At 35.5% G+C, this 25695-nt stretch overlaps 4 protein-coding genes and 1 long non-coding RNA gene across 11 annotated transcripts; 1 reads left to right on the top strand and 4 right to left on the bottom strand.

Annotated features, from left to right (window-relative positions):
• Positions 1–8621: 8621 nt before the first annotated feature.
• Positions 8622–9448, bottom strand: LOC130979991 (uncharacterized). Its single transcript, XR_009086838.1, has 3 exons — positions 9176–9448; positions 9038–9071; positions 8622–8947 (listed from the first exon to the last, which is right to left on the bottom strand). It is a non-coding gene; the product is annotated as an uncharacterized LOC130979991 (long non-coding RNA).
• LOC130979990 (uncharacterized) lies at positions 9448–11151 on the top strand. 2 transcript variants are annotated; one of them, XM_057903576.1, is made up of 3 exons: positions 9448–9716; positions 9800–9863; positions 10444–11151. In XM_057903576.1, the coding sequence occupies exons 1-3, from the start codon at positions 9498–9500 to the stop codon at positions 10929–10931; spliced, it is 771 nt and encodes a 256-aa protein (XP_057759559.1). In that variant the 5' UTR covers positions 9448–9497; the 3' UTR covers positions 10932–11151. The 2 variants fall into 2 exon arrangements, 1 of the variants encoding a protein (XP_057759559.1); XR_009086837.1 differs by having other exon boundaries at positions 9510–9716; positions 10375–11151.
• Positions 11152–11300: 149 nt separating this feature from the next.
• Positions 11301–14741, bottom strand: LOC130980076 (KIN17-like protein). 6 transcript variants are annotated; one of them, XR_009086877.1, is made up of 4 exons: positions 14173–14741; positions 13291–14041; positions 12721–13103; positions 11301–12616 (listed from the first exon to the last, which is right to left on the bottom strand). XR_009086877.1 is itself a non-coding variant. In XM_057903698.1 (2 exons), the coding sequence occupies exon 2, from the start codon at positions 12136–12138 to the stop codon at positions 11632–11634; it is 507 nt and encodes a 168-aa protein (XP_057759681.1). In that variant the 5' UTR covers positions 12139–12616; positions 12721–14143; the 3' UTR covers positions 11301–11631. The 6 variants fall into 6 exon arrangements, 1 of the variants encoding a protein (XP_057759681.1); XR_009086876.1 differs by having other exon boundaries at positions 12721–13308; positions 13403–14041; XR_009086874.1 differs by having other exon boundaries at positions 12721–13460; positions 13547–14041.
• Positions 14742–16308: 1567 nt separating this feature from the next.
• Positions 16309–19848, bottom strand: LOC130982578 (lysophospholipid acyltransferase 1-like). Its single transcript, XM_057906615.1, has 8 exons — positions 19197–19848; positions 19052–19107; positions 18649–18869; positions 18078–18486; positions 17612–17697; positions 17083–17146; positions 16887–16996; positions 16309–16720 (listed from the first exon to the last, which is right to left on the bottom strand). Exons 1-8 carry the CDS (start codon positions 19499–19501, stop codon positions 16580–16582), a joined length of 1392 nt encoding a protein of 463 aa, XP_057762598.1. The 5' UTR covers positions 19502–19848; the 3' UTR covers positions 16309–16579.
• Positions 19849–21044: 1196 nt separating this feature from the next.
• LOC130982430 (F-box protein PP2-A12-like) lies at positions 21045–24004 on the bottom strand. Its single transcript, XM_057906437.1, has 3 exons — positions 23585–24004; positions 23314–23432; positions 21045–22253 (listed from the first exon to the last, which is right to left on the bottom strand). Exons 1-3 carry the CDS (start codon positions 23894–23896, stop codon positions 21815–21817), a joined length of 870 nt encoding a protein of 289 aa, XP_057762420.1. The 5' UTR covers positions 23897–24004; the 3' UTR covers positions 21045–21814.
• Positions 24005–25695: the final 1691 nt, after the last annotated feature.

The raw sequence follows: 25695 nt of genomic DNA, 5'->3' as shown, positions 1-25695 counted from the left end.
CCGACGGGTAAATCCCCGCGGGTACCCGCCCCGCCGGGGATTTTTGCCATGCCTAGTTCCATGCCGAGAAGCCAGTGAAGATGAAGAGGACATGCCGAGCAACTGGGTTCTGGACACGGGGAAGAGGAAGAAGCGGCGGCGCTGAGGACCTGGGGACGGCGGCGGCGCTGACGACCTGGGACCGGCGGCGGCGAAGAAGGGCTAGGGTTCCCTTTGCTTCAGATTTCAGAGTTCTCCAATCCAGGGTGTGAGTGAGTGACGAATGAATTGGGGGAATAAGGGTCGGTTCACACTTCACGGATCTGTTTCGTTTTTTTTTTTTTTTACTAATAGAAAACGGCGTCGCTTTATTCGAACCGGCCGGTTACCGGTCCGGTCCAACCGACTGGTTCTCGGCCGGTTTGATGGTTTTTGTACGGTTTTTCTTCCAACAGTTTTGGATAGTGGACCGGACCGTTTATAGTGCCGGTTTCTGGTTAAACCGATTCAACCGGCCGGTCCGGTCCGATTTTCAGAACATTGTTCTTGAGGCTCGAAATCTAAACGAAAGAAGAAAGTGGTGTGTGTGTAGAATGGTGGTGGCAGCAGCTAGCTAGCAGTAATAGAGTAACGAGGAGGAGAAGGAAAACCCTTAATGGTCCAGTTCAGTGATGGCTTAACGGGCCTTAAAACAAACTCAACCAATAAAGGCCTAAATATTTGGAAGTCCAAATTGATTTGGCATCGAAAATTTTTTACTCTGCAATTATACTGCCAACGACTTCGACACCTTGTCCGTCAAAGAAGTTGGAGATGGCAATCTTAACTTCGTCTTCATCGTTCTCAATTCCACAGGTTCTTTTGTCATCAAGCAGGTAACATATATATATATATATATATATATGGAGAAAAAACTTCTCCCCACTGATCCAAAAATCGTGGGAACTCGCAAATTTAGTTTATTTGGTAGCTTTCGATTCAAAGTTCGATTTTTTTATTTTAAGGCTTTGCCTTATATTCGCTGCATTGGGGAGTCATGGCCGATGACGAAGGAGAGAGCATATTTTGAATACTTGGGGCTGAAAGAAAAAAAGGTATGGCGTAAGCAAAAAAAAAAGGGTAAATAAAAAAAAAAAGAAAATAACGTAAAGGAAAAAAAATTTAACGTAAAGAGAGGAAAAAAAAGAAAAATACCGTCAATTTTTTAAATTTTTTTTAAAAATAGATTTTAATGAAATTAAAAATAAAATGCCTAATCTAAGCAATCAAACAACTAATAGTTGTTAATCACTATTAATCCCCGTCAACGGCGGCAAAAACTTGGTGCGGTATTTTACAACCCACACTACTAACTGGCAAGTGCACCGGGTCGTACCAAGTAATACCTTACGTGAGTAAGGGTCGATCCCACGAGGAGTGATGGATTAAGCAACAATAGCGTTTGATAGGATTAGTTAGGCAAGCAGAAAAGGGTTTTGAGATATTCAAAAGATTTAAATTCGAACTCAGAATATAAAAAGGATAGACAAATAAATAAATTGGGAATAAAATATTGAGAAAGCAGTTAAGGCTTTAGAGTTATCTATTTTTCCGGATTTACTTTTCTTACTAACTATTTTAATTATGTAGGATTTAATTTATGGCAAACTATATGTGACTAGACCCTAATTTCTTAGACCTTCCTAGTCTCCTCTAAAATTCATTAACGGCCAATTCCTTGGTCAATTAATTCCAATTAAAGGGTACATGATCAAATTCTAGTTTGCATGCCACAAAAACTCTAATTACCCAAAGAATAAAAGGATTATATGTCATATATCTCGTTAAATCCAGATAATTAGAATTTAGGAGAATATGTTTTCAAGCTGTTGTTCAAGTATAGAGCTTTTCCAAGTTATACAAGAACTCAAATAGAAAGAGGGTCATACTTCCGTTCCACCCAAATTCATAAGATAAAGAACGAAAACAATTCTTAAATATAAATCCAAAACATAAATTAAAATAGAAAAAGTAATAAAATCAATCCATACAAATAGACAAAGCTCCTAACATTTGGAGGATTAGTTGCTCATGAAAAAGAGAAAAAATTAGGATTGTCAGTTCTTTTTCATCTGATGGCATCTAAATTCCTATTTATAACTAATCCTAATAAATTTAAAATCTAATTATCTAAAATTAAAAATGATATCTTTTCCTAAAAGATAAGATTTGAATTTAAATTCGAATTAATTAACAAATCTTCAGTTAACGGGTGGGGACCACTTGATTTGTCCATTTTGCAGCTTTTAATCTGTGTTTTCTGGGCTGAAAACTGGGTCAAAACAGCCCAGAAATTGCCCCAGCATTTTCTGTATTATTGCAGATCGCGCATGTGACGCGTCCGCGTCGTCCACGCGCTCGCGTCATTTGTGCAGATTCCAGTCCACGCGTTCACGTCAAGCACGCGATCGCGTCATTGCGATTTCTCCATTCCGCGCGGTCGCGTGAGCCATGCGTCTGCGTCGGTCTTCGCTGGTCATCTCTTTGGTTTCTTCTTTTTCTCTGCAGAAACTTTATCAAATCCCTCCGAATGCTACCTAAAATAAATAAAATTGCGCAAAACTCAAAATAGCATCCATAGTGGCTAAAATATAATTAATTTTTAATTAAACTCAACAAATTAGATGCAAATTCACTAGGAAAAGATAGATAAGATGCTCACGCATCAACAAGTGCTCTTGGTAATTGACCATACAACTTGTTAGAATTAAAAACAATCCAGTGAAGGGCATTTCCTTTCACATAAGTTTGAGGAATATTGCCAGTCAGTTTGTTCCCTGCGAGCGACAAATATTGAAGAGATTGACTAAAACTTCCCAAACATGATGGAATCATGCCAACTAAGTAGTTGGAAGATAAAAACAGCAACTCATCCCAACTCAGAACACAACAGAAAAAAATAGCAACTCAAGAATAAAATTTCAGAAAATTATGAACGAAATTAACTCAGCAAACTCCACAGTAAAAAATTAAATCAACAAACAATAACCTCAGAAAATCCAGCTAATAAGCAAATCAATTTGAAACAAATAACAAGTATTATCAGAAATCATTGTTAAACCCTAAACCAGCAAGCAGACGCCGAGGAGATGGCTGTGAAGTGCGAAACTGCGAACAAAGTATTACTTACCGGCGGCGAGGTGGAAGGCGAGCAACGGCGACGACAGAGGACGCAACACCGGCGAATAGAGAGAAGGCGAGCTCGGCGATGACAATGACGTGGTGGCTGCGGGATGCTGTGGCGGCGGGCTGCTGTGGCTGCACGATTGGGGTTGCGGTGGCTTCTATGGTTCTCAGAGAAGAGAGGAGAGGATATGAGTTTGTGGCTCTGGGAAGAAGAAGAACAAATGGGCCCGGCTGCGTTTGATTTAGGGTTCACTACTTAGTTTTGCCATTTTTCATTTTTCTTTTTTTTAATTTAGGGTCTATTTCCGAACTGGAAACCTTCTAAAAAACCGGACGGTTCTGTCGGTTCACCGGTTAACCACCGGTTTGACCTATTCTGTAACCGGTTTTTTGCTAGGCAGTTTTTAGGCCTAACTGGATTGGCTTGGTGACTGGTTTTCGGTTAATCCGGTTGAACCAGCCAGTCCAGTTCAGTTTTCAGAACCATGCTCATTATTAACAAATTATACAAGACCATTCAGAATAAATTTATAATACAAGAAACAAAAAAAAAGTACGTACTTGTTCAGAATTTCAGTTGGTTCTTGACAGATCTTCATGTTAGGAATAGAACTTGCCTCAACAGAAGTGGCTCGATTATTTCTTCGCGTTTTTACCATTGTAGTGAGAACAACAGAGACACAAGAGATGTTAGCTTTAATGCTATTGATAACCAACTCTTACATTATTCGTACATAAACCATATACCTCACATACCCCCTAATTTTTGTATTCTATGTACCCCGATTTTTATACTGCTGCAGTATATTCTAACCAATATCCGACAACCATGCATCCATCACTATACAACATATTCCCATCATCATTTATTGTAAGTCCAATTGTCACAAAATTTCAGCCTCCTACTCTCTTATATCCTTTTCAATCTACTAATCCAAGAGATACAGATAAAATTCTTAAACTGCTAAAGTCTCCACAACATCATCAGTCTGACTCTGGTACATATAATAAGGCATCAAAACAGACAAGTGTACGCGATAAGAAGATATCTACGGGCAAGAGAAGAATTGTCTGGAATTCACATTTGTCTGAAAATAAGGTTGGTGTGAATGCTGCCTCCATTAAAGACAACTTTTCAAAAAATAAAAAAACTCCACTATGGACCTTACACAAATCTCTAACTGAGGAGCAAAAGGCACTCTTAAAAAATAGTACACCAAGTGGATATTCTATTAGCATGCCTACCCTAAACCAGAAAAAAATTGAGCACAATAAACGGAGAATTGAATGGCCATCTGTAAGTTCTCATATCACAAGCATTCGCATGAATCCTCTACGGTTACATAACTTAGTGATCTACCATTTTTTTTTGCAGTGGATCCCGATTTTATTTAAGCCTCCTGCATACATGGATTTGGATGACTTAGATATTAAAATGGCAACCTATGTGTTTGCACCAAATAAAAGAAGGTTAAATATCTCATTATCTATCTACTAAAAATTTAAAAAATAGTTCAATATTAATGTGATTCATATTTGTAGTGATGAGGTATTGGCGACAACAAACAAATTTAGCGGAACTCGTGACAATTTCAAGTCATTAATTCCCAAGGAGTGGGTACATGGGGATGTAAGTGCATAATTAAACTGCTATCTCTAGCATACTTTAATTCCTAATATATTTATTATTTACCACATAGGTGTTGGATTTGGTGGCTACTATGCTAACCATGCAGGAGAAAGAAATAGGATGTCAAACACACTGGTATTTGCCAGCTGCGTTTTCGGTACGCAATGTCTTTTTCAGGCTTGTTACCATTTTTATTTATTTTATCTTATTACTTAATTGGTGTCACTGACTTAGCCCCTATTAAATTCAGCAATTCATACTGCAACGTGATACCAAAATTGAAGTTCTGTTGAAATATTATCAAAAAAATTGTATGAAAAAAGTTTATGAAGGTCTAAAAAAGGTATATGATTTATTGTATTTTTAATTTTTTTTATTATTTAATGACATTTATCTTTATGAACTGATCTATACCTTTTATTTTTTTTAAAAAAATTATATCTAGTAATATTCTAATACGTGAAAGTTGGTACTAGATTTTTTTACATGTTAATGAGAACAATACACATTAGTATCTGGTTATTTTTTATTTGTGCAATCATCAAACAATTCTGCTAGACTCCCTACCGATTGCTATAGATAAAGAGCAAAAGAGATCGAGTATAGTAAAGTTGGTAAATTAACTTTTTCCATTTTCACTTTTATGACATTTTTTTTAGGTTTCAAATATCGTCCTTTATTTAATTTTTTTTCCTATATAAATAAGCAAAATATCTGGAAGATATGCTTAAGTATGACTCGTTCTATAAATACAACACTTCGTTCAGGCCAAGGATACTTGATTTTGCATTTGTGGATATGCTAGAAACAGGAGAACAAGCTCCTGGCTTGTAAGAAATATCTGTATTTGTGTTTTTCTCTTTCAAATTTTTATCTGCATAAGCTAACCGCGTCTTATTTAACACAGTAATGATTGTGGGGTATGGGTGGCAACCTGGATGATAAACTACAGGAAGACGTATAGTTATACAATAAATGTAATTTTCTTTTGCTAAAAAAAACGCAAAGTTCTGAAAACGGTTCGAACCAATTGGTCGAACCGGTCAAATTGTGAACCGAGGGAAAAAGCGATTCTGACCAAGATTCTGAAAACCAGTTCGAACCGTCAACCGGTATAAAAAGAGAATCGGTCATATATCAAAACCAAAAGATTCATAAACCGTCGTTGGACCGTCGAACCGGTCGGTCGAACCGAACCAGAACCCGACCGGTTTTTTAAAATTTGCTCAAAACGGTGCCGTTGGTTAGTGGAACCCTAACCAGTAACCAAAACCAATGTTCTAAAAATCAGACCGAACCGATTGATCGGACCGGATTAACTGCGAACCGGCAACATTAACGGTCCGGTCAGGCATATAAAACCGCTAATCAGAAAATCGGTAAAAAACCGTTGAACCGGTCGGTCAGACCGAACCGGAACTCGGCCGGTTTACACAAAAGAAGGTAGCTCCTTGGTTTCTTTCTCCCGTTCTCCCTTTCTTTCTTTCAGTCAGAGAAATCACACAAACGCAACCACAAAACCCTAGCACTGTAAGCCTACACCACCGCCACAAGGAGTGGCATACTGCCGCCGTCTGTCGCACTCAAAGTTCGCCATCCGTCATCTAGCTTCCCTCGTGCTCCAAGTCTTCAACCCCTGTTCGCTGTCACCGATCGCGGTTGCTTCCTCGAGCTCGGCATCCGTCGTCTTTGTCTGCTAAGCCGCGCTTCCGTCGCCGTTTGTTTGCCGTTCACGGCAGCGTCTTCGTCCGCGTTCGCTCGGCGTTCACCGTTCGCGTTCACTCGCTGTTCACCGTTCGAGTTCGCGTTCATCTGGAAGCCACGTTGCTCTGCTTCAAACTCTGCGACCAACCCGCGCCTCCACTCAGCCGTCGAACTGCTCTCTGTTGTCCCCGCCGTGAGTTTCCTAAACCCGCCACCAGACAATACACTCACACAACACCAATACTCTTCTTCAAACTCTGCAACTTCTGATTTCTATTACAATAAGTAATTATTTGATTTGGTAGTAGTTTGGATTTTTTCATAGACTAAATTAAAGTTACAATAGTTATGTTCTCTTCTCTATCACATTGAAATTAAGCATTGAATTCTCTTGTTTCGTTTTAATTTTACCACACTCAACATGTTTGATGAAATGCTTTTACCATATTTCTGGTTGGTTTTATAATTTCTAGCTTTTAGAAACTTATTAAGTTGATTGCATGTGAAATTAGAATAATTGGATCATAGTAATTAGGAAATTTTAGCTGTACAAATAGTATCTTTGCAGAAAACATATTAGCATGATGATTCCACTTGCATTAGTGTTCTTCTGGTAAATTTTTTAACTATTATTGTGAACTTGTTAATTTGCTAACTGTTCTTGTGTTCTTCTGTTACTTTTAATTTTTTTGTTTTGTTGTGATTCTCTGTTCTTGAATTTGTTAAGTTGATAATTTGGTAAAGTATTGGGCTGCTGTTGTTTTAATTTGTCAAATTGTTAGGTTGCTGCGACTTAATTTGTTGGATTTTCTGTTTAGGCCTTGTTCTTGTTTATTTGCTAAATTGTTGTTGTGTATTTATTGTTTATTTGCTGGATATTGGTGATCATTATCTTTGAGATTATTTACTATGCAGGTTTAGTGTCATCACTGTTTTGGAATGTTTTATAATGTACTCATGTTTGTTGCTGTTTTGTAATTGCTGGTAGCAGGTTTAGTGTGATTATTGGTTAATGTTTTGTAATGTTTGGTGCTGAATGCTGATTGTTGAGTTCAATTACTTATCCCTGCAGCAAAGCATTAGAATCAGTTCATAGATTCATAGGTTGAACAAAGTTTCATTTGGTTCAGAAAGTGGTGGAATAAAGTCATAAACTTATAAAGTTTCTCTATGATATAATATCTACTAGTCATTGATTAAGCAGTTTCTACTTATTATATCTGTTTCATGAGTCTGATTGCACTGTCTGCTTTCGGTTTGCAGCATGGTATGAGAAGCGCCAAATGAAAAAGATATATTACCCTCTTGAAGGACTTCTTGCCCTCTACTTGGGTTTTGAATGGATTCAAGTAATCTTCTTAGCTTTACATTTTATATAATCTTTTGAAAATATTTTTCTGTTTTGTGTAAGATTTTCAAGGATAAACTAATTGGCAATGGTTATGTGACAGACAAATAACATTCTAGCTCCCATTATCACACATGGCATATACTCAACGGTTATATTGGGACATGGCCTTTGGAAAATTCATGACCACCGGCGTAGACTACAGCAAAGAATCCAACAGCTCAAATCAGAAGAAAGATATTCCAAGTAGATTTTGAAATACCATCCATGGCTGACACAGCTTGATGAAAAATTGTAGATGTATTAGAGTTGTTAATCTTGTAAAGGAAAGTTGTATAATTATGTTAGTTGAGATCTCTTACATACAGAATAAGCAAGTTCTGATTACAAAATTTTCGAGTTATGAATGTTTTCCAATAAAATGGGGGAAAATATTTGGTGAAACAAATAGCACATTTACTGTTCCATTTAAATTATCCATGGAACGTTTTATTTGAACCACTAGCTATCATGGGGTGAATAATTCACCATGTGACATAGTGGGGTAGTATATGTCCTTCACGGTTTTACCCCAATGTTGACTGGGCTAAATAAGAGACAAAAAAAGACATACAAGTTAGGTGCTGGTTAAAGTCAAGCTGTAAACGCAAAAGAAAGTAGGTAAATAGATAAGCATCTAAACAATGTTACATAAGATTCTTCATAAAGAAAAGGAATTTATTTTGGGTAGATAAAACTGAAAATTTTAATTAAACATTTTTTCACATGGAGCGTTATATATCACCCAAAAAGGAAAAGAAAATACATATTAGTAATAGTATAAAACAACATATAACTTAGATAATAGTGTACTAAGTCAACTATTTTCGTAAGACTAGTGTAGAAATCAATACCACCAAACTTCTACTTCATACATACAATGAATACAGAGTCACTTAAGGTCTTCCTTCAGCTTTAGCAGCAATGACATATTTATAGGCCGTGGAATGCTTGAATGAAGTTCAACTAGTAGTCTCAATCTTCCTCTAACTGAGCGATGATGCTTGCAAAAACTCGATACCCTTGAGACATATCCGTAAAAAGGCAGTACTCATTCTGGGCATGGTATGTAGCCATTAGACCTAATTGTAACATGAAACGTAAGTGAGTAACTTGTTTCTTATCTACATCAAGATTCAACGTGTATAAATTTGTTCTTAGGAAGGCCATACCATATCCAGCAGTTTGGACATCAAAACCTTCATCCTGCGGTAGATAAAATAAGAGTTCAAGTAAGGGATCTGAGTGCTAACTGCCTACAACTAGAAAAGATTTTTAATTTTTGCCGAGCAACGAGAATGTATTATCACCTGTAGCTCCCGAATGAGTGGCAAACTTCCAGTAATTGAGTAAGGCTTCACATGCCCAACTACTTCAGTTGCTTTGGACAAAACATGGTAGCCTTTGGAATTAAGATCACAAGCTATTCCATAATTTTCCTCATCAAAAGTTAGAGTAAGGTTGTAGAAGAATGCAAAGGAAGCCTTAATAGCTACACATACGTGAAAATTAAAAATCAAGGGATCCAAACCTTAATAGCTATATATAGTGGAGGATAAATAAGTCAAACCTTCCCCTTAAGTCATCATCAGGCAAGACATATTTTGAAACAGGACCCCGTGTTTCTAGCTTATGTATGTTGAGATTAATGTTGTCCACATATTCTTGCAGCTTTGTCACTACATCCTTCACACTGAACAAAGTATTAGACCGCAGGATATGCTTGAAAAATCATTGAAATATCTGATTCTCACATGTTTTCTTCTACCTTTAAGCTATCGAGGAGCTGATGTATTCCTGCTAGCATTCTCTCTCATAAGCAGGGCTAGCTATGAAAATGTTGCCAAGAAAGTAAGATTGGTATATACTTATTATTATTATTGTTCTTTTTTCTCTCTACTCTAGACTAGTTTTTTCTTTTCCTCCTTTTCCAGTGGATTCCTGAGTTGAGGCATTATGCTCCTGGTGTTCCAATTATTCTTGTTAGAACAAAACTTGGTTAGATTCTTGTTCTTTCTTTACCTTCTTGATGTTTGATGCCCTTGTTATCTACCTGATAACCTTCAGCATGATAGTAGTTCCGTGATCCTGTGAAGTTTCATCTTATTATCATACTAATTGCTGTCTTTTACTCATACTGTGTTTCTTTCATTGTTAGAAATTTGGGGAATAGATTCTGGATTCCAATGTCATTGCTGTTATTTTTTCCCTTTGATTGCTTGTTATTCAGTAGTGGTTTAGAGAAGGAAGTTCATCCTCGAAGGTTACCTAATTCATGACTTTAATCAAGAATTGATTCAGATATACCAAACCATTTCATGGAATGCTTTCTTAATTTTTCCCTTTACCTCCTTGTTTAACTAAAAGGCTAATGTAATGATTGTTTTAAAAACTAAATTGCTGTTGATAAATCTTGAAAAAACCTTGATTTATGAAGAGTATTAGGAAGTTTAAAGTGACAGAAGATTGCTACTACCTAACATGAGTAATTTGCCGTGGTGGAGCCTAGGGATGCCCTAGCCATAAAGCACCTGCATCTGAAGACAAAAAGGGGAATAATTCGAGTTCCACTTTGCAGGCTGGTTTACCTCTCAAACTCAGGTCATGAATGAGTCTCAAGCGAGAAACAAGAATGAAGAGATAATAGCAAAGGTCACAAACTGGAGCACCCCTAAGGAGCACGACCCTCTGAAGAGCCTCTTAGGTGAGGCTGCTCACAGCCACAGCCCAAGTTCTCCAAATTTGGAAGAAAACTTGGCAAGCAGAAAGAATAGTAAACTTCCACAAAACAATGGTTCTGGATTGACAACTGTTAACTCCATTCTAGGTCCTGATTCGCCTTCAGCTCAATCTCTGATAAACGACGCTGCAAAAGAATGGAACTCACCGGCAAGATATCCTACGGAAATGAAGAGGGAAAAGAGGAAAGCCAAGAGCAGACCATATTGGATACAATTAGTATGTTGCTCATCAGTGGATCTTCAGAGAAGGCAAAAACTGCCATATGATGGTTATGGTTATAGTTATAGTTATTTTCATGCTATTTGGGGTCTTGTCTGCTTCTAGAGTTGAGATACATATTTTGATCATGCGTCTCATTCTATTGAACTGGGTAGCCTCCTATTCTATTGAACTGGGTAGCCTCCTAGAAGTTTGGTTGTATATTTGAAGCATGTTCAGTTGCCATTATTGTTTATGTTATTTTAATGTATCATTATCATGGCTTTGGTGCCTTGTTATATATTGAAAATTAAGAAAACGTTGTGATCTTGTGAGCTTTACAAGTAGGGAGGATTTTAGTCCAATATGTAAGGACTCAACCTTTTATTATTGTTGTGTTTTGAACTTCCATCCAAAAACTGTTAGACGTTTTGAAGTACATAAATAAATAAATAAATACTGTCGATAATAAGCTCGCTATTTGGTCCATAAAAATACATGTGAAGCAGAAGAAAATAAATTCATAATCATAATCTTTTTCTTCATATGTGCAACTGATATAAGAATGATCCAATGTATATACATGTAAGCAGAAGAACAACATCTCAACCTTGTGAACATTGAACCATTACGTTCTAAATCAAGAAGTTCATTAATCATTTAATTGCACGTATAACATTGTAGAAGTTCATTAATCAAGAAGATTATCGACATGACTGATCTCACATATAGATAAAACTGATAAACTACAGACAGATACATAAGAACAAACAATGTTATTCAACCAACTTAACACAAAATCACTTGGTTATTATTCTCATCAAACTCATTGTGCTATTTTATAAATGTCTTCATATTCCACAGCTTTGAGTACCCTGCCATCATAGGCACCTCTCTCTATCTGCACCTTTGCACAAAAATGATCCGTATCCACTCCCAAAAGTTTCGCAGTTGATCCACGATATGCACCATTGACAATTTTTACACGGCCCCCAACTTGTAGAATCACAGTTTCAAGCTCTTCCTGATCGACTCTCAGCACATGCTTGCTTTCAAGCATATCAATTTCCCCAACATATTTGTCAATCACCTTTCTCACCACACCCTTTTGCTTGTAGTACCCCTTCTCTGCCAAGGCCTTGCTCATAACCTTAACAATGATTCCCTCACGCAACCAATAGTCCTTCCTGTTGATTTTCTCTTTTTTCTTCTCCACTTCCCTTATCAATTCTTCCAAGGTTGAGCCGAGCTTTAATTTCAAGCATTCCTTACTGTATATAGTCATAAGAAGCTTTGCCAAGAACATCCTGGAGCCTTCCAACGAAGCTTCCATATGCCGGCAACATGTTTTCTACGGATACTATTATCTCTTTCCGTATTTCATAGCTGCCAAACCATTTAGACTGAGTGCAACATATCTCCTCAAATTGAATGTTGAACAACTTTAACTTCTCTTTCATGGACTCAATTTCTACATCTTTTGCCAGTGATTCGTTGTTGTTGTCTAGCTTCAACAAGCCTAGCACCTCATTCCATGAGCTTCTTTGATAGTCTTCAAGGTTTTGCTGGAATTTTTTTGTGTGCTTTTGTATCCAATCATCACCCAAAATTTCAGTGAAACTATATCGTTTGACTCTGCCAAAGTCTATCAATCGAGCAGTACTCATTCTGGGCATGGTATGTAGCCATTAGACCTAATAGTAACATGAAACGCAAGTGAGTAACTTGTTTCTTATCTACATCAAGATTCAACGTGTATAAATTTGTTCTTAGGAAGGCCATCCAGTAGTTTGGACATCAAAACCTTCATCCTGCGGTAGATAAAATAAGAGTTCAAGTAAGGGATCTGAGTGCTAACTGCCTACAACTAGAAAAGATTTTTAATTTTTGCCGAGCAACGAGAATGTATTATCACCTGTAGCTCCCGAATGAGTGGCAAACTTCCAGTAATTGAGTAAGGCTTCACATGCCCAACTACTTCAGTTGCTTTGGACAAAACATGGTAGCCTTTGGAATTAAGATCACAAGCTATTCCATAATTTTCCTCATCAAAAGTTAGAGTAAGGTTGTAGAAGAATGCAAAGGAAGCCTTAATAGCTACACATACGTGAAAATTAAAAATCAAGGGATCCAAACCTTAATAGCTATATATAGTGGAGGATAAATAAGTCAAACCTTCCCCTTAAGTCATCATCAGGCAAAACATATTTTGAAACAGGACCCCGTGTTTCTAGCTTATGTATGTTGAGATTAATGTTGTCCACATATTCTTGCAGCTTTGTCACTACATCCTTCACACTGAACAAAGTATTAGACCGCAGGATATGCTTGAAAAATCATTGAAATATCTGAATCTCACATGTTTTCTTCTACCTTTAGAGAATTACTTTGCAAATGAAATATACTAGTAAAACAAAGAATAAAAAATTGGATCCAAAGTTCCAAAAAGAGCACAACTTTGGCCATATTATAAGATGTTGCTTACTTGTAAAATGGGGTTAACCTGCAACACACAAAATAAAAACATCACTAATGCCATATCAAAACCATTCCTAAAAGAAAAATCTAGATTGATTGTAATTTCCTAGAGCATAAACCTAACATCTCCTGAAATAGTACATTCCCCTGGAATTTGGTTGATTCCACCTCCAGGATCTACAGTAGAAAATATAATCATGAATATTGAAGATCTTATATTAAAAAAGAAGTACTAAAGTAATGATTTGAGCCCACAAACTTACAGCTCCATTGGGTTGGTTTCATGGTTGATGCGGTGGCAAACCCATAGATCTTTGGGGCTATGGTCTCAGGTTAATAAGGGGGGCTTCTATTATCTACTAGTACGACGGATTTTAGATTGGTCTCAGGTTAATTGGTTTTCACACCTTTAGCCATCAGTGAACAAGTATTCAAAAATAATGTAAATCACCTATTAATTCTTTTATGGACGGACAAAGTTCAATATGAAGTTCCATGCTAAAGTATAGATATAAGTAAAGGAATGCAAAAACTGAGTTTGTATTGTGAATGGAATTAAGTCCAATACCTGAGATCATATGATTATATACAAACCCGTACACTCTGAGATAACTAACTGCCAGCAGGCACTAACAAACTATAACAGCTATAACTGACTCCAACGGATGGAGAGCATCAAGTTGATCTTCATGAGTTGAATAGTTAGGCATCCAAGGAAGAAATTGAGGAGCTCAGCTTCAAAGCCAAGATCAATTTGCCTTGACAGGGACAAAGACATGAAAGCGAAAGAAGCACTCGAAATCATGCTTAGTAGGTCTGATTTTCCATTGTTAGATTTATTACAAATTAACTAACAACAATTATTCAATAATTGTTATAAAAAAATTACCTAGAAGCTAGAAGCCCTAGAACAGAGCAGAGTAGATCCTGAGCAAGAGGGGGACAAGGGCACGACCGAAGGGATAACAGGTGGAACAGAGATAGCGCCGGCGACGATGGAACAGAGCTGCTCGACGGAAAAAGGAGGCGAGCCCGGCGACGATGGAACCGAGCTGCGCGACGGTGCTTTCAAAGCTGAAACAGTAGCTGCACAATGGTGGAACAAAGCTGCACGATAACGACGGTGGCTTCGAAGCTCGTTTCGGCGACGGCAGCGGGAGATGGACGGAGGCGAGGGAGTGAGATCGATGACGGAGAGAGGAAGGAGGAGCTCGAGGGTGATGGGAGGGATGAGTTCGCGTTTAGCCATTGTGTGGAGCTAAGGTTGTTGGGTTGGGTAATTGGTTAGGGCATCCCAGCAAAATGATGGCATCTTGCGTGCGACGTACAGCGAGACAGATGAGAGAGATCGAGTAGCAGAGAAAGAGGATAGGAAGAGGAGAGAAGAAGATGAAGAAGACTGAAATCTTTAAAGGCGCAAAGGAGAAGATTTCTGAATCAGACGAAGAACAATTTTGGTTTTTTGTTTTTTTAATATGTTTAACACAAATGAAGAATAATTTTGATTTATTATTTTTTTTAATATGTTTTTATTTTGTTATTTTAATTATTTGAAACTATAATATTAGGATTAATTGAATTTTAAAATTTGATTAATTTAAAAGGGTATTTTTGTCTAATCAAATAAAGAAAGGATATTTAAATTGTTTTATAAAATTAAATAAATAAATATTTTTATTTTTATTTAATTAAAAGGATGTTTTAATAAAAGTGGTGATATACTATATATTTAAAAAAAAAAAAATTAAATGTTGACGTGGAAAATAAATTCCACATGTCTTATTGTTATTTGTCTATATTTTAAACGTATTGGTACATATAAATTTATTATCGTACCATAGCAAACACCTTTCTTTATTATTATTGCAACTAAGAGTTTATATATTGATATCTTTTTTTCTTTTTTTTTTTTTGGGTTACATCATACAATGTTGATATTTAAATTATTATTATCGTTCTTGGTAAAAGAAACATATGTATTTGATATAATTTTTGGGTCAAACTAGCATCACATATTGAATCCATGAAACAATTGGGTTAGGCTAAAAACAGATTTTGCTTTCCCTAATAATCCTATCCAACCCACCAATTGAATGAGTGGTTTGGGCCTAAACTCCATAACATCCAAACACATTCTTTTGCTGTTCTCAATTCTCATGACTCATGAGACTACAAATTTACACGAGTATGAGACTGAATTTAGCCGGACATGGTGGTTGTTGGCCAAATTTGGCTGCTACTTTGAAAGACAGATATGTGTATACCACTATACCTACTACCTAGCCTTTCTTGTTTGCATCTCTAGCTATTAGCTACTTGTTAGGTCCTCTGAATCCTTCTATCTACTTACCATGCATAAACACAAACACACTGTTCCATACACAGAATCACGTGAAGTGGCAGGCTACAAACAAACATCGCTTTCTGCTATTAATAGCTTGAGTATATAATTATGGCAATGCTCATTTGCAGTTGCAGGGTCATGGATTATCAAAACCCAGCAGAAGATTAATAGATTTAGATTAAAGCCAGAAAGTAGAAAATAATAACTGTCAACTTATCAGGTGTTTTGTTAACATTTTCTTTGATGTTTTCAACTAATTCACATGTTTACAGATTAATTACAGCCGTAAACTTCTTGAATATACTTAGAGTTGGAACCCTTTTGCATGCAGCATACTGCACACGCAAAGAGACACATAGAAACTTTCATAATTCCAACTTTCGCTCTATTGACATGTTTTCTTCTTTGATTAGGCAAATGTATACTTCATAAACATCTGTGTCTGCTCTTTTTTTTAATTGACAAATATTTAAGTTATATAAAAATTAAAGAATGAATGACTATGAATGTTCTTTTGAATCACATTAAACGTATGCACACGAATCGGGAATACTCAACATATTGGTACAGGATGGATAGTTGACTTCCAATGGTTATGTTTGCGATAAAGGAAATATATACTGCCAAGATAGTTAAGGGTGGAAAACTAAAAAGAACACAGAAACCAGAGATGTCACAATACAAGCACAACAGTAAAATTTGGTTTTTATATTTCTCATCAGTTTCTTCAATAATTAGCCCCACTGTTCAGTTATTTATGACCATGTAAAAAAGTAGACCCAACACTCTGCTCTGATGATACAATTCAATGCCAAAGCCAAAAGTGTAAATAGGTTCAACCACTTCAAAAGCAAATGAGATGTTACAAAACATTAAATAACAGAGGAGACGACTGCCAAAAGCTAATCCCTAATTTGATGTAAAAAATCCACAGAAAACTGCTCTTACTGCCTCACTGCTCCTTCCGACCTTTGGATCTGACAGGTTTTCCAGGCTTGATTATGGATCCAAGAAGAATCATGGCAATAGGAACAACAGTTCCAACAAAGTGCACACTTCTGAATGATGCCAGAGTTTCATGCAGACTTAATACCTATTTATACACAAAAAGAAAATCAGCAAACAAAAATTTATAATATTATGACTTAGATAAATGATGTATTCACATGAGTAAGTGTGACTGTGTGAGCAATCAAATTGCACATGCATGTATGTGATTGAATTTGTGTGCAGAAGAGAGAGAAAGAGAGAAGACAAACCATGAAACCAATACACGAGTAGTTCAGAACCAAAAGTGTATAGGCAAAATTGATGAACACCAACACATTCTTAATTGCTGAAGGCACTGCTTGCTGCCATCTGTAAATGACTGCACAAAAAGAAAGAAAGAAAGAAACACGAGTCAACTACCTGAAGCGAAGTAAGAAAAGAAAATTAGTTAAATCCAATTTATACCTCGGGAACCAGCAATCATCAATGCTGACTGAACGAAGAATATGATGTAACCAGGATATAATCCCTGAAATAACAAAGTCCATATGTTAATATTTTTTATCTTCTTTAAAGAAGATTATTATTCATTCATTTATTTTTTAAAATGAGACCTTCAAACTTAAGAGTTAAAACATGGACTCAGCAATTCATTTATTTATCTTCTTTAAAGGAAAATTTTGTGAATGAATAGACCAAAAGAAGTTAACAAATATGGTTATGCCTCTTATCAACCATCACAACCTGCTTGAGTAATGAATTTAATGACTTTGTATTCCTTCAAATCTACCATCCATTTCCAAAGCCAGAGAGTGAAAAATGATATCAAGATTTAAAGGAAGAATATATGCAACCAATGTCTTTTCTCAGAACTCCAATGTATGCATCATGAAAAATTCATGCACAAGCAATTCCAATCCAGTAGCTTATAATCTTGAAGTGATAATAATGCATATAGAAGGTACAATAATCTTGAATACAATAATGTACTCACATGCCATATAGCACTGATGGTCTGTGTGGCAAGTAACTGAAAGAAACCAGGTTTCTTCCCATTCTGAACAAGCCTATCATAAACATCTGAGGAAAAACAAACAATAACATTACTACTTGTGTTATAGCCAAATGTTACAATGGTAGGTAAATAGACAATCTATTTGATTCGCCATCATATATTGCCTCGTTTATCAAAATGAAAAAAGGAAAGAGAAAGGAAACTCGCTGTTGATTAACAAAGATATATGTTAGCATTCAAGAACAGAGGTTATTTCAATGTTACCATGTGGATAGAACGATATAAAGTCTTATGGCCAGTTCAATGTCAGGAATTGAGAATATCATGCTGTCAAGACCCTAATTAAGATAAAATGTTTGCCTAAAATTGAAAGAATTCAATATGATACTAACATAGCTAATAAGTAAACGCTAAGCAAGAAAATCATCAAAAGGCAAAAACTCACAATGACGAAGCCAGGTGCTGACTTGAATGTTCCACACAAGTGGCAACACGACTGCACTCTTGGCAAACTCAACACCTATTATATCTACATTCTTTGCTCGATCCCAGCGGGGCTTTGGCGGAGTAGATGCTGTCCAGCCACTAAAACCCAGCCCAGAAATGATCACAGTAGCCTCTGAAATCGACCAGATGAAATAATATTTCCAGCGTGCTGTGAAACCAGACATATATTGGTAACCCAACCGTTTCCAGAATCCCCATTCTTGGTATATAGGATCATTAAACCTGGAAAGAGGAAAGTATGGCACCAGATATAAATACAAGGCCATGCAAAAACCAGCTTGCAGGATAGCTCGTAAGGTTGCCCCATATGGTGATGCAGATCGCCCTTTTGCTTCGGTGCTCCAAAGCTGCAAACAATAAAGACTCCAGCATTGAAATCACAATTACAAGAGCCGGTATAAGCATGAAAAATGAAATGCTTCAACCAACTTAAGGAGCATAAATTTTAATCCTTGAAGCACAATCAACTAAGCAAAAGGTTTTGCAATAGTGATGAATGATAAACGCACCCCTTTTCCTTCTGCCCAATCGAGATAATCCTTCATTTCATAAACCGGGCCAGCAAAGTGAGTGCCACAACAGAGGCAGTAACCAATGTATTCAATTAGTGAAGGCAATTTAATCAAACGGTTTTTCTTCTGAGCCTCTCGCAAACCTTCCTCCTTCAGTAATCCATCATTATAATTAAACGCACAAGAGATGACTTTAAGAGTCAAAACCATCAAGGCCCCTAGTACAACAATAACAACATCATTAATAACACTATTAGGCACCAGCTAAGGTCCTTGTGTACTAGCCGATACTTTTCCTCTGTAATTTGATTTGAATTTTGCTTTATTATAACGTCAGTGGTTAGAACAAGGAGAAAAATTAACAGCATTAAATAAGGAATTAGCGGTAGGTGAGTCTCACCGGTGGCATCGATACCCCCTTCCTTCCATGCATCACCGCTCATGTAATATACATGGCTACACACAAAACCATTTAATCAATTACAAATAATTAAAAATAAAAATAATTGAACGAATAGAGCATAATAAGGGAGAGTTGAAATTACCAGCCAATGAGGTAACCGAATCCGAGGAAGAAGGTGAGGATGCCGCAGCGGGGGCGATAGAGAAGCATGGAAACGTAGCCGAGTGACATGGGAACCAGGAAGTGGAGGTTGGAGGAGAGACCAAAGGAGAGGTAGGAGAGGATGACGCCGACGGCGGCGGAGTAGAGGTTCTTGGAGAAGCCATAGGGGACGAAGCGGGAGAGGAAGCTGAGAGGAATGGTGACAACGAAGCACAGAAGGAAGCGAAGCACGGGAACAGAAACCCCTATGGCTGCCGCCATGGAATCCATCTGCAGCTCCTCCATATGCGGCGTCGTTTTGAGTCAGACTTGAGAGTTCAAAGACTCAAAAGTGTTTCCTTCTGGTTTCTTCGCTGTAGATCTACTTTAGCTTCAGTTACAGCCTACTTATCTCTGTTGTACTTATGCTTCTCCTTCGAACTGACGACAACCCTGCCATTCAATTTCAATGCCAACCAAATAGATTACAACAATTTCCATTATATCTGTCGAAAGTACAATTATGCCCTCCGGTACCTAAATGGCTTCAATGCTAATGGTACTTGTCTCGAGTGCAAGCATGGAATTTACGGACGGGTGTGGGAATCTGATATGCGAATTTTATTTTATTTTTAAGACTGACAGATGGTAATGTTTTCCGAGAACTCCGCCAGGCGCCAGCCAGAGCCCAGAGCCCAGAGCCAATGCTATTGCTATATATAGTACTTCGTACTAGTACGTTTGATCCATCTAATGTTATGTACACACTTTAGGAAAAAATTATTATACGCCTTAATCTCTGTTTACATGGAGGGGAAATGCAGGGGAGGGAAGGGAACCATTTCCTTAATTACATTTTCTAAAGAATTTTCGAACTATAAATAAAATAAAAATATTTATTAGTACATTATGAAATTCCAATACATTAAAAATATATTTATAATGTTTTGGTTAGGAGAGTAATTATAAATGATTTTTATAAAATGATAATCAAGACTTAATACTCAATTTGACTCTTAAATTTGTGGTGGAATTCAATTTGACTCTTAAAATTTTAGCTTTTGAACTGATTTTCATTAACGACGTATTGATTTGATACATTAACTTGCTACTATTTGAATTTCTTGCTCAAGTTTTATGTGATCGAGTTTAGAAACTTGATTGCTGCTCCTGAGTTTTAAAATTTTTAAATTGAATTTGTTATTATCGTCTTCGTGAAGATGTTGAAATTTCATCAAATTTATAGAAGATCTAGTAGATCTTAATCATATGAAACTTAGGCGAGAGCCCAAATCTTGACAAATTAATATGCAAAATCAATGTCATTCACAGAAATTAGTTCAAAAACTAATACAAATTACTATTATGAATTTCAAGATTCAAATTAAGTCAATTATAATTTTAAAAATCAATTTAAATTTGATCTTAAATTTCAAGGGCCAAATTAAAATATTAATTCAATTATCAGAATTACCGATCTTCTATAGGTTTTTGATAATAAGTGCCTAGAGTTATTTGAATAAACCAAGCAAATTCAAACTGGACAAATTGGATTTAATTAATTTTCTGTTCCATGTTAATTACACACAGTATTATCTTTTTGGTTTGATATATTTGAAGAAAGGAAAAAAGAGAGAGAGAAAAGAGTTGCTTTCTAGAAGAGTTTTTTATTAAAAAATCAGTGTGTCATTTCTCATAAGAGATAAGAATATGTAAGATAAGATAAAAGAATGTCATGAAAACATTCAAACTAACGACTCATTCATTCTGCCACAATAGCACAATATTAGTTTTCTTAGGACTTGGGTCCCATTAATAATATAAGAATATGTAAGATGAGTCAACGTCATTAAAACATTCAAACGAACGACTAGTTCAATCTGCCACAAATAACACAATATTGGTTTTGTTTATAAGTTTAGTAACTGACAACAGACCCCTAAACAAGAACAGACCCCTAAACAAGAACGTTTAGCCATTACATGTTGAAGAAAAATCCAGCAACATCTTTTTGGCGGATCATAATTGAAAAGCCTATCCGCAACAAGAATACCCTTGATGTAGGTCTTGATCTGCAACACACGACCAACTCCATTGAAGGAGATTCTGAATACCACCACAACTGGGCAACTTAATCCTATCAAACCACTCTCCCAAACTACATTGTAAACAAAATTACCGAGTACCATTGTTGAAACACAGTCCATTCCCGAGAGGCTGCGCAATGCAACAAACAGAAGCTGCTAAATGAACCAACCTAGAGCAATGTACTTCTACACCAATACATCCAACTCACTTGGGTGAGAGAGGTCCGCGTACTGTCTCAACTTGCTAAGCCTTACAGAGTTGGAAATAGGAGCAACCAGACGGTCAAGCCAAAAATATGAGCCCAGTTCAAATCTCCATTCCACCCCAGATCTCTACGCAAACTATTCTTAAGTGTACCGTTCGGAGGTATGAATAAAAGAACCATCCTTCAAACTGACAAACTACACACCTATATACATCACCTCCCAGCTCCTACAAAAGTCTAATACTCAAAGAACCATATAAAAACTCGATTCTCTACTCTCCCTGACGCCGCACTAAGCACTATATATTATTAGATGCACACTACATCTATGAAGCTAAGGAGTGATTCAAAAATGCTTTTACCTTTCTGAATTCACTTGGGTATATGAGCACAGAATCTAAACATAGACCACCTTTAGTGTGTGTGCAATCAATTTGAGTCATAGAGAATTTAATTTTTGTTGATACATTGCCATTGACAACTGTAAAATCGCCAGCATGATAAAAACTCCATTTGGCAGGTTCTTTCAGGAAACATTGGGATGAACCATACTGCCCATCTGAAGTCCATAGCTGGAACCGAACGGGCTTTTTGTCCCACCCATGAACATGCTCGGTGTTGCAGACTCGTCGACCGAACCTCTTGCCAGCTCGCCCCAAATGGATTCTAAAGAATAGGCTATATGTCCCGGCAGGAAAGGGAAAGTCAACTTCCCCAATGACTTCAAACCACCAGGTTTGCTGGAGGTATGCAACAGCATGGAATCTGCAAACGCAAACAATGGAGATGATTCATGTTTAGTTCCAAAGCACCCTTAGAATGAATAGACTTATAATTTTGACAATCAAACTAGTTGAATAGTATTTTGCATCATCAGAAAAGGAGAGAAAACAAAAAGAAAGAAAAGAAAAATTAGAAAGAAAAAACAATAGGAAAAGAGAGGAAAAAGAAGGGGGGGGGGGGGGGGGGGGGTTAAGAAGAATCACATTCAAGTTCCAAAATCTTATGCATGATACTAGCTGTCTGTATGTGCTTAGAGGAAGAGAGGCACACTATAGACTGCATGCAGATTTTTCTGTTTACATGCTTATCCATTGCTAACACGATATAAAGGTTAATAATTCAATATGACTATTAAACAGACCATAGTGTGACATTCATTGTTTGTGTATCAAACATTTAATTTACTATGCAATAAATATTTTACTTTAAGAACATCACAATTAATAATTCAGTCAAGTATGTCCAGAAACCTTAATTCTCAACCTAAAACCACACTTAGACTATTTTACGCTTGATTATATAAAATGAAACCAGAATAAACAAAAGTAAAAATATTTGAAGAGGAAAAAATCACAAAATCTTCATTCACACACAAGTCTGTTCCTTGACTCATTCCCATTTCATAACAGGATTATGGGTTTGTCATTTCCCATTGGGTTATTTAGTTTTTCTTTAACCGCTATGATTAAGTATGTGATTTACACTGCTGGTTAATCAACATTTGTTGTGCATCATGTTTTGCAGAATTAAACTTATATATAGAAATGAAATTATTGTTCCTAAACTTATTTTTCTCCCTAATTCTCCCCGTGTTTCTCCAGTTTAGGTATCTCTAACACTCAATTACTTCTTTCCTTTACTCTAGCCCTTATCTCCCCTCATTGAAGTATTCAAAATACAAATTTATCAACAAACCAATAATTATGAAATAATAAATTAATAATCCACCTAAAAACTACCAACTCAGATGAAAAGAAAGAGAAGTGCTCACAGTGCCAGAAAATTTATTACTAAGAATATAAATATCAATTTAGAACCTGACCTAGATTCTTCGGTTGGGATACGATTCCAATATCTTCGATCATCAACCCCCGTTATAGATAGCCCCTTGGAAGATATGCACATACATAGCTTACCCGTGCTTCTATCCAACCAAACTTTCTGCAACAAACAAACACATCAGAAATCATCAACCCCTTTTCAATTTTCCAAAAAAAGCTAAGCAAGCAAGCAAGCTCTTAAACAAATCATAATTAAGGTATTCGTTAAAAGGAGATCAGATAATTAAAATTATTATCGTTATTATTATTTACCTTGTTGCCTTCGTCAAGCGAATTGAGGCGACAGAGGTTGGCATAGATTGCTCTTTTGCTGTGATTGTTTTGAAAAGTTTGATCGAAGATTTCAGCGATAAGAACATGGTAGTTTGGGGGGAGCTTGGATTCCCAAACAAAATCAGCAGATGAAGCGGCGCGAAAAGTGCGATTCAACATAGCGAGCTTGCAAATCTGGGGAGGATCCATGTATCCAATGATGGAAGCGACGCAACTCTCTGGTAGATCCGCCAAAGTAGGACTCGAAGGCGGTGCTTTTCGCGCGTAAGTCGAGGAGAACAGGATACCCATGGAGTGGAGAGAGCACTGTAACTCAGAAGAAGAGGAAAGTGGCGACCGAAATGATTTTGGAATGAATGATATACTGTACAGTTCAGACACGGAGGCGTACGAGTTGTATGTACCTCCTTTTTCTGTTTTGGGATTTTGTTTATTTTGTTTGTTTGTTGGGACAGCCAGCGGTTTCTGATTTGGATGGATAACAACATCATCTGCTCAGCCAAAAATTTCGTATTTTCATTCTTTAAAATTTGAATTTTACTCTAAAAAATAATTTATAATTTTTTATTATTTATTTTATAGATAAAATTAAAAATAAATATAAAAAAATTATTTAAAAATAAAAAATTATATTTTATTTTTTAAAATATAAATTTAAAATTTAAAAAATTTAAATTTAAAATTTTACGATAAATAATTTTAATTTTTTTATTATTTTATTAATATAAATTATTATTAACTAAAAATAATAATCGTGTAACATACTAACATTACGCTCAACTCAACTCATCACACTATTAGTATAGTATTATATTATGGATTTATATACACATTTTAGCGAGATTATAATTTTATTGTATTATTTTACACCATCATTTAATTTCATTTTTTTAATAAATATAAAAATAGCTACATTTGTTATGGTTATACATAATTAAGTGTAGAATTTAATTTTTACATCTCATGAGTGTAAAAAATTTATATAATTAATTAATCATATATTATTATATTAATAAAAATAACTTATTTTTTATCAATGAAAACTTAACGTGCCGATTTATTTACCCTCATAAAAGATTAGAAATATTCATGATGTTGTTAAGTGCAAATATTTTTGTTTATTTACAGGAATTATTTTATTTTATTTTGTACTATTCACTAATAAAAAGACATATATGTCAACTGTTTATTATTGTGCAAAATTTAAATAATTTTTTTCAAAAATTAATTAAAGGTCAATTTAAAAAATTTTAAAAATAATTTTTTTAAATTTTTGACTTATAAAAAGTAATGGTATTAATATCTTATGCAATTTTTAAAACTAAATTACAACTTTATAAGAAGTTATTTAAAAATTTATAGAAAAGTTAAAAAAATAATTTCTCTTATAATAAATTTTTTTATTATATTATTTTTTTAAAATAAGTACTTTTAGAACTAAAAATCTAAATATAAAATAACTTATATAAACTAGTTTTAATATAGATATTTATTATTTGAGCTATTTTTTTAAAAAAATTTAATTAAACTATTTACCCAACTAAAAGCTAAAATTTTCAAAAATTTTATTGTTACTTTACTCTCTTTTCTAAATGAAAATGATCGGTCTATTAAGATTAATAGATTATCATATTAAAAATGAATATTGTTATTTGATAACATTATTCTTTCCATAAATTGATATAAATATATTTTATAAAAAAATATGTGTATATTAATATTATAAAAAACAAGAGTGTGATATTATCATTTTTTATTCTTTTTAAATCGTACGAGGGAGGTTTTTTTAATATATTTCAGAATCAACACAAGCATTGCCATTTGTTGTTAATCAAGTACTCAAGTAGCATCCACACAATCCATATTCCATGCCATAATTTTTTTTAGGAAAATTATTTTTTAAAAAATCTATGTGCCTTGTATGGCAACAACGGGGCCATCTTGTTAGAAAAGAATAAAAGATAATGAACATATTAATTACATATGACTGTGCTGAGGTGGAGACAATGAGGCCACTCTCATATTTATCAACTACGGTGGACGGACATGTACTTAGTATTTAAAAAAGGAATAAAATTCATGGTGAGGTT

This window comes from Arachis stenosperma, chromosome 5, assembly GCF_014773155.1.
Source record: "Arachis stenosperma cultivar V10309 chromosome 5, arast.V10309.gnm1.PFL2, whole genome shotgun sequence".
Taxonomy (NCBI): Eukaryota; Viridiplantae; Streptophyta; class Magnoliopsida; order Fabales; family Fabaceae; genus Arachis; species Arachis stenosperma.
Note: the sequence above shows the minus strand (reverse complement) of the source record. Positions and strands in the feature narration are given on the sequence as shown.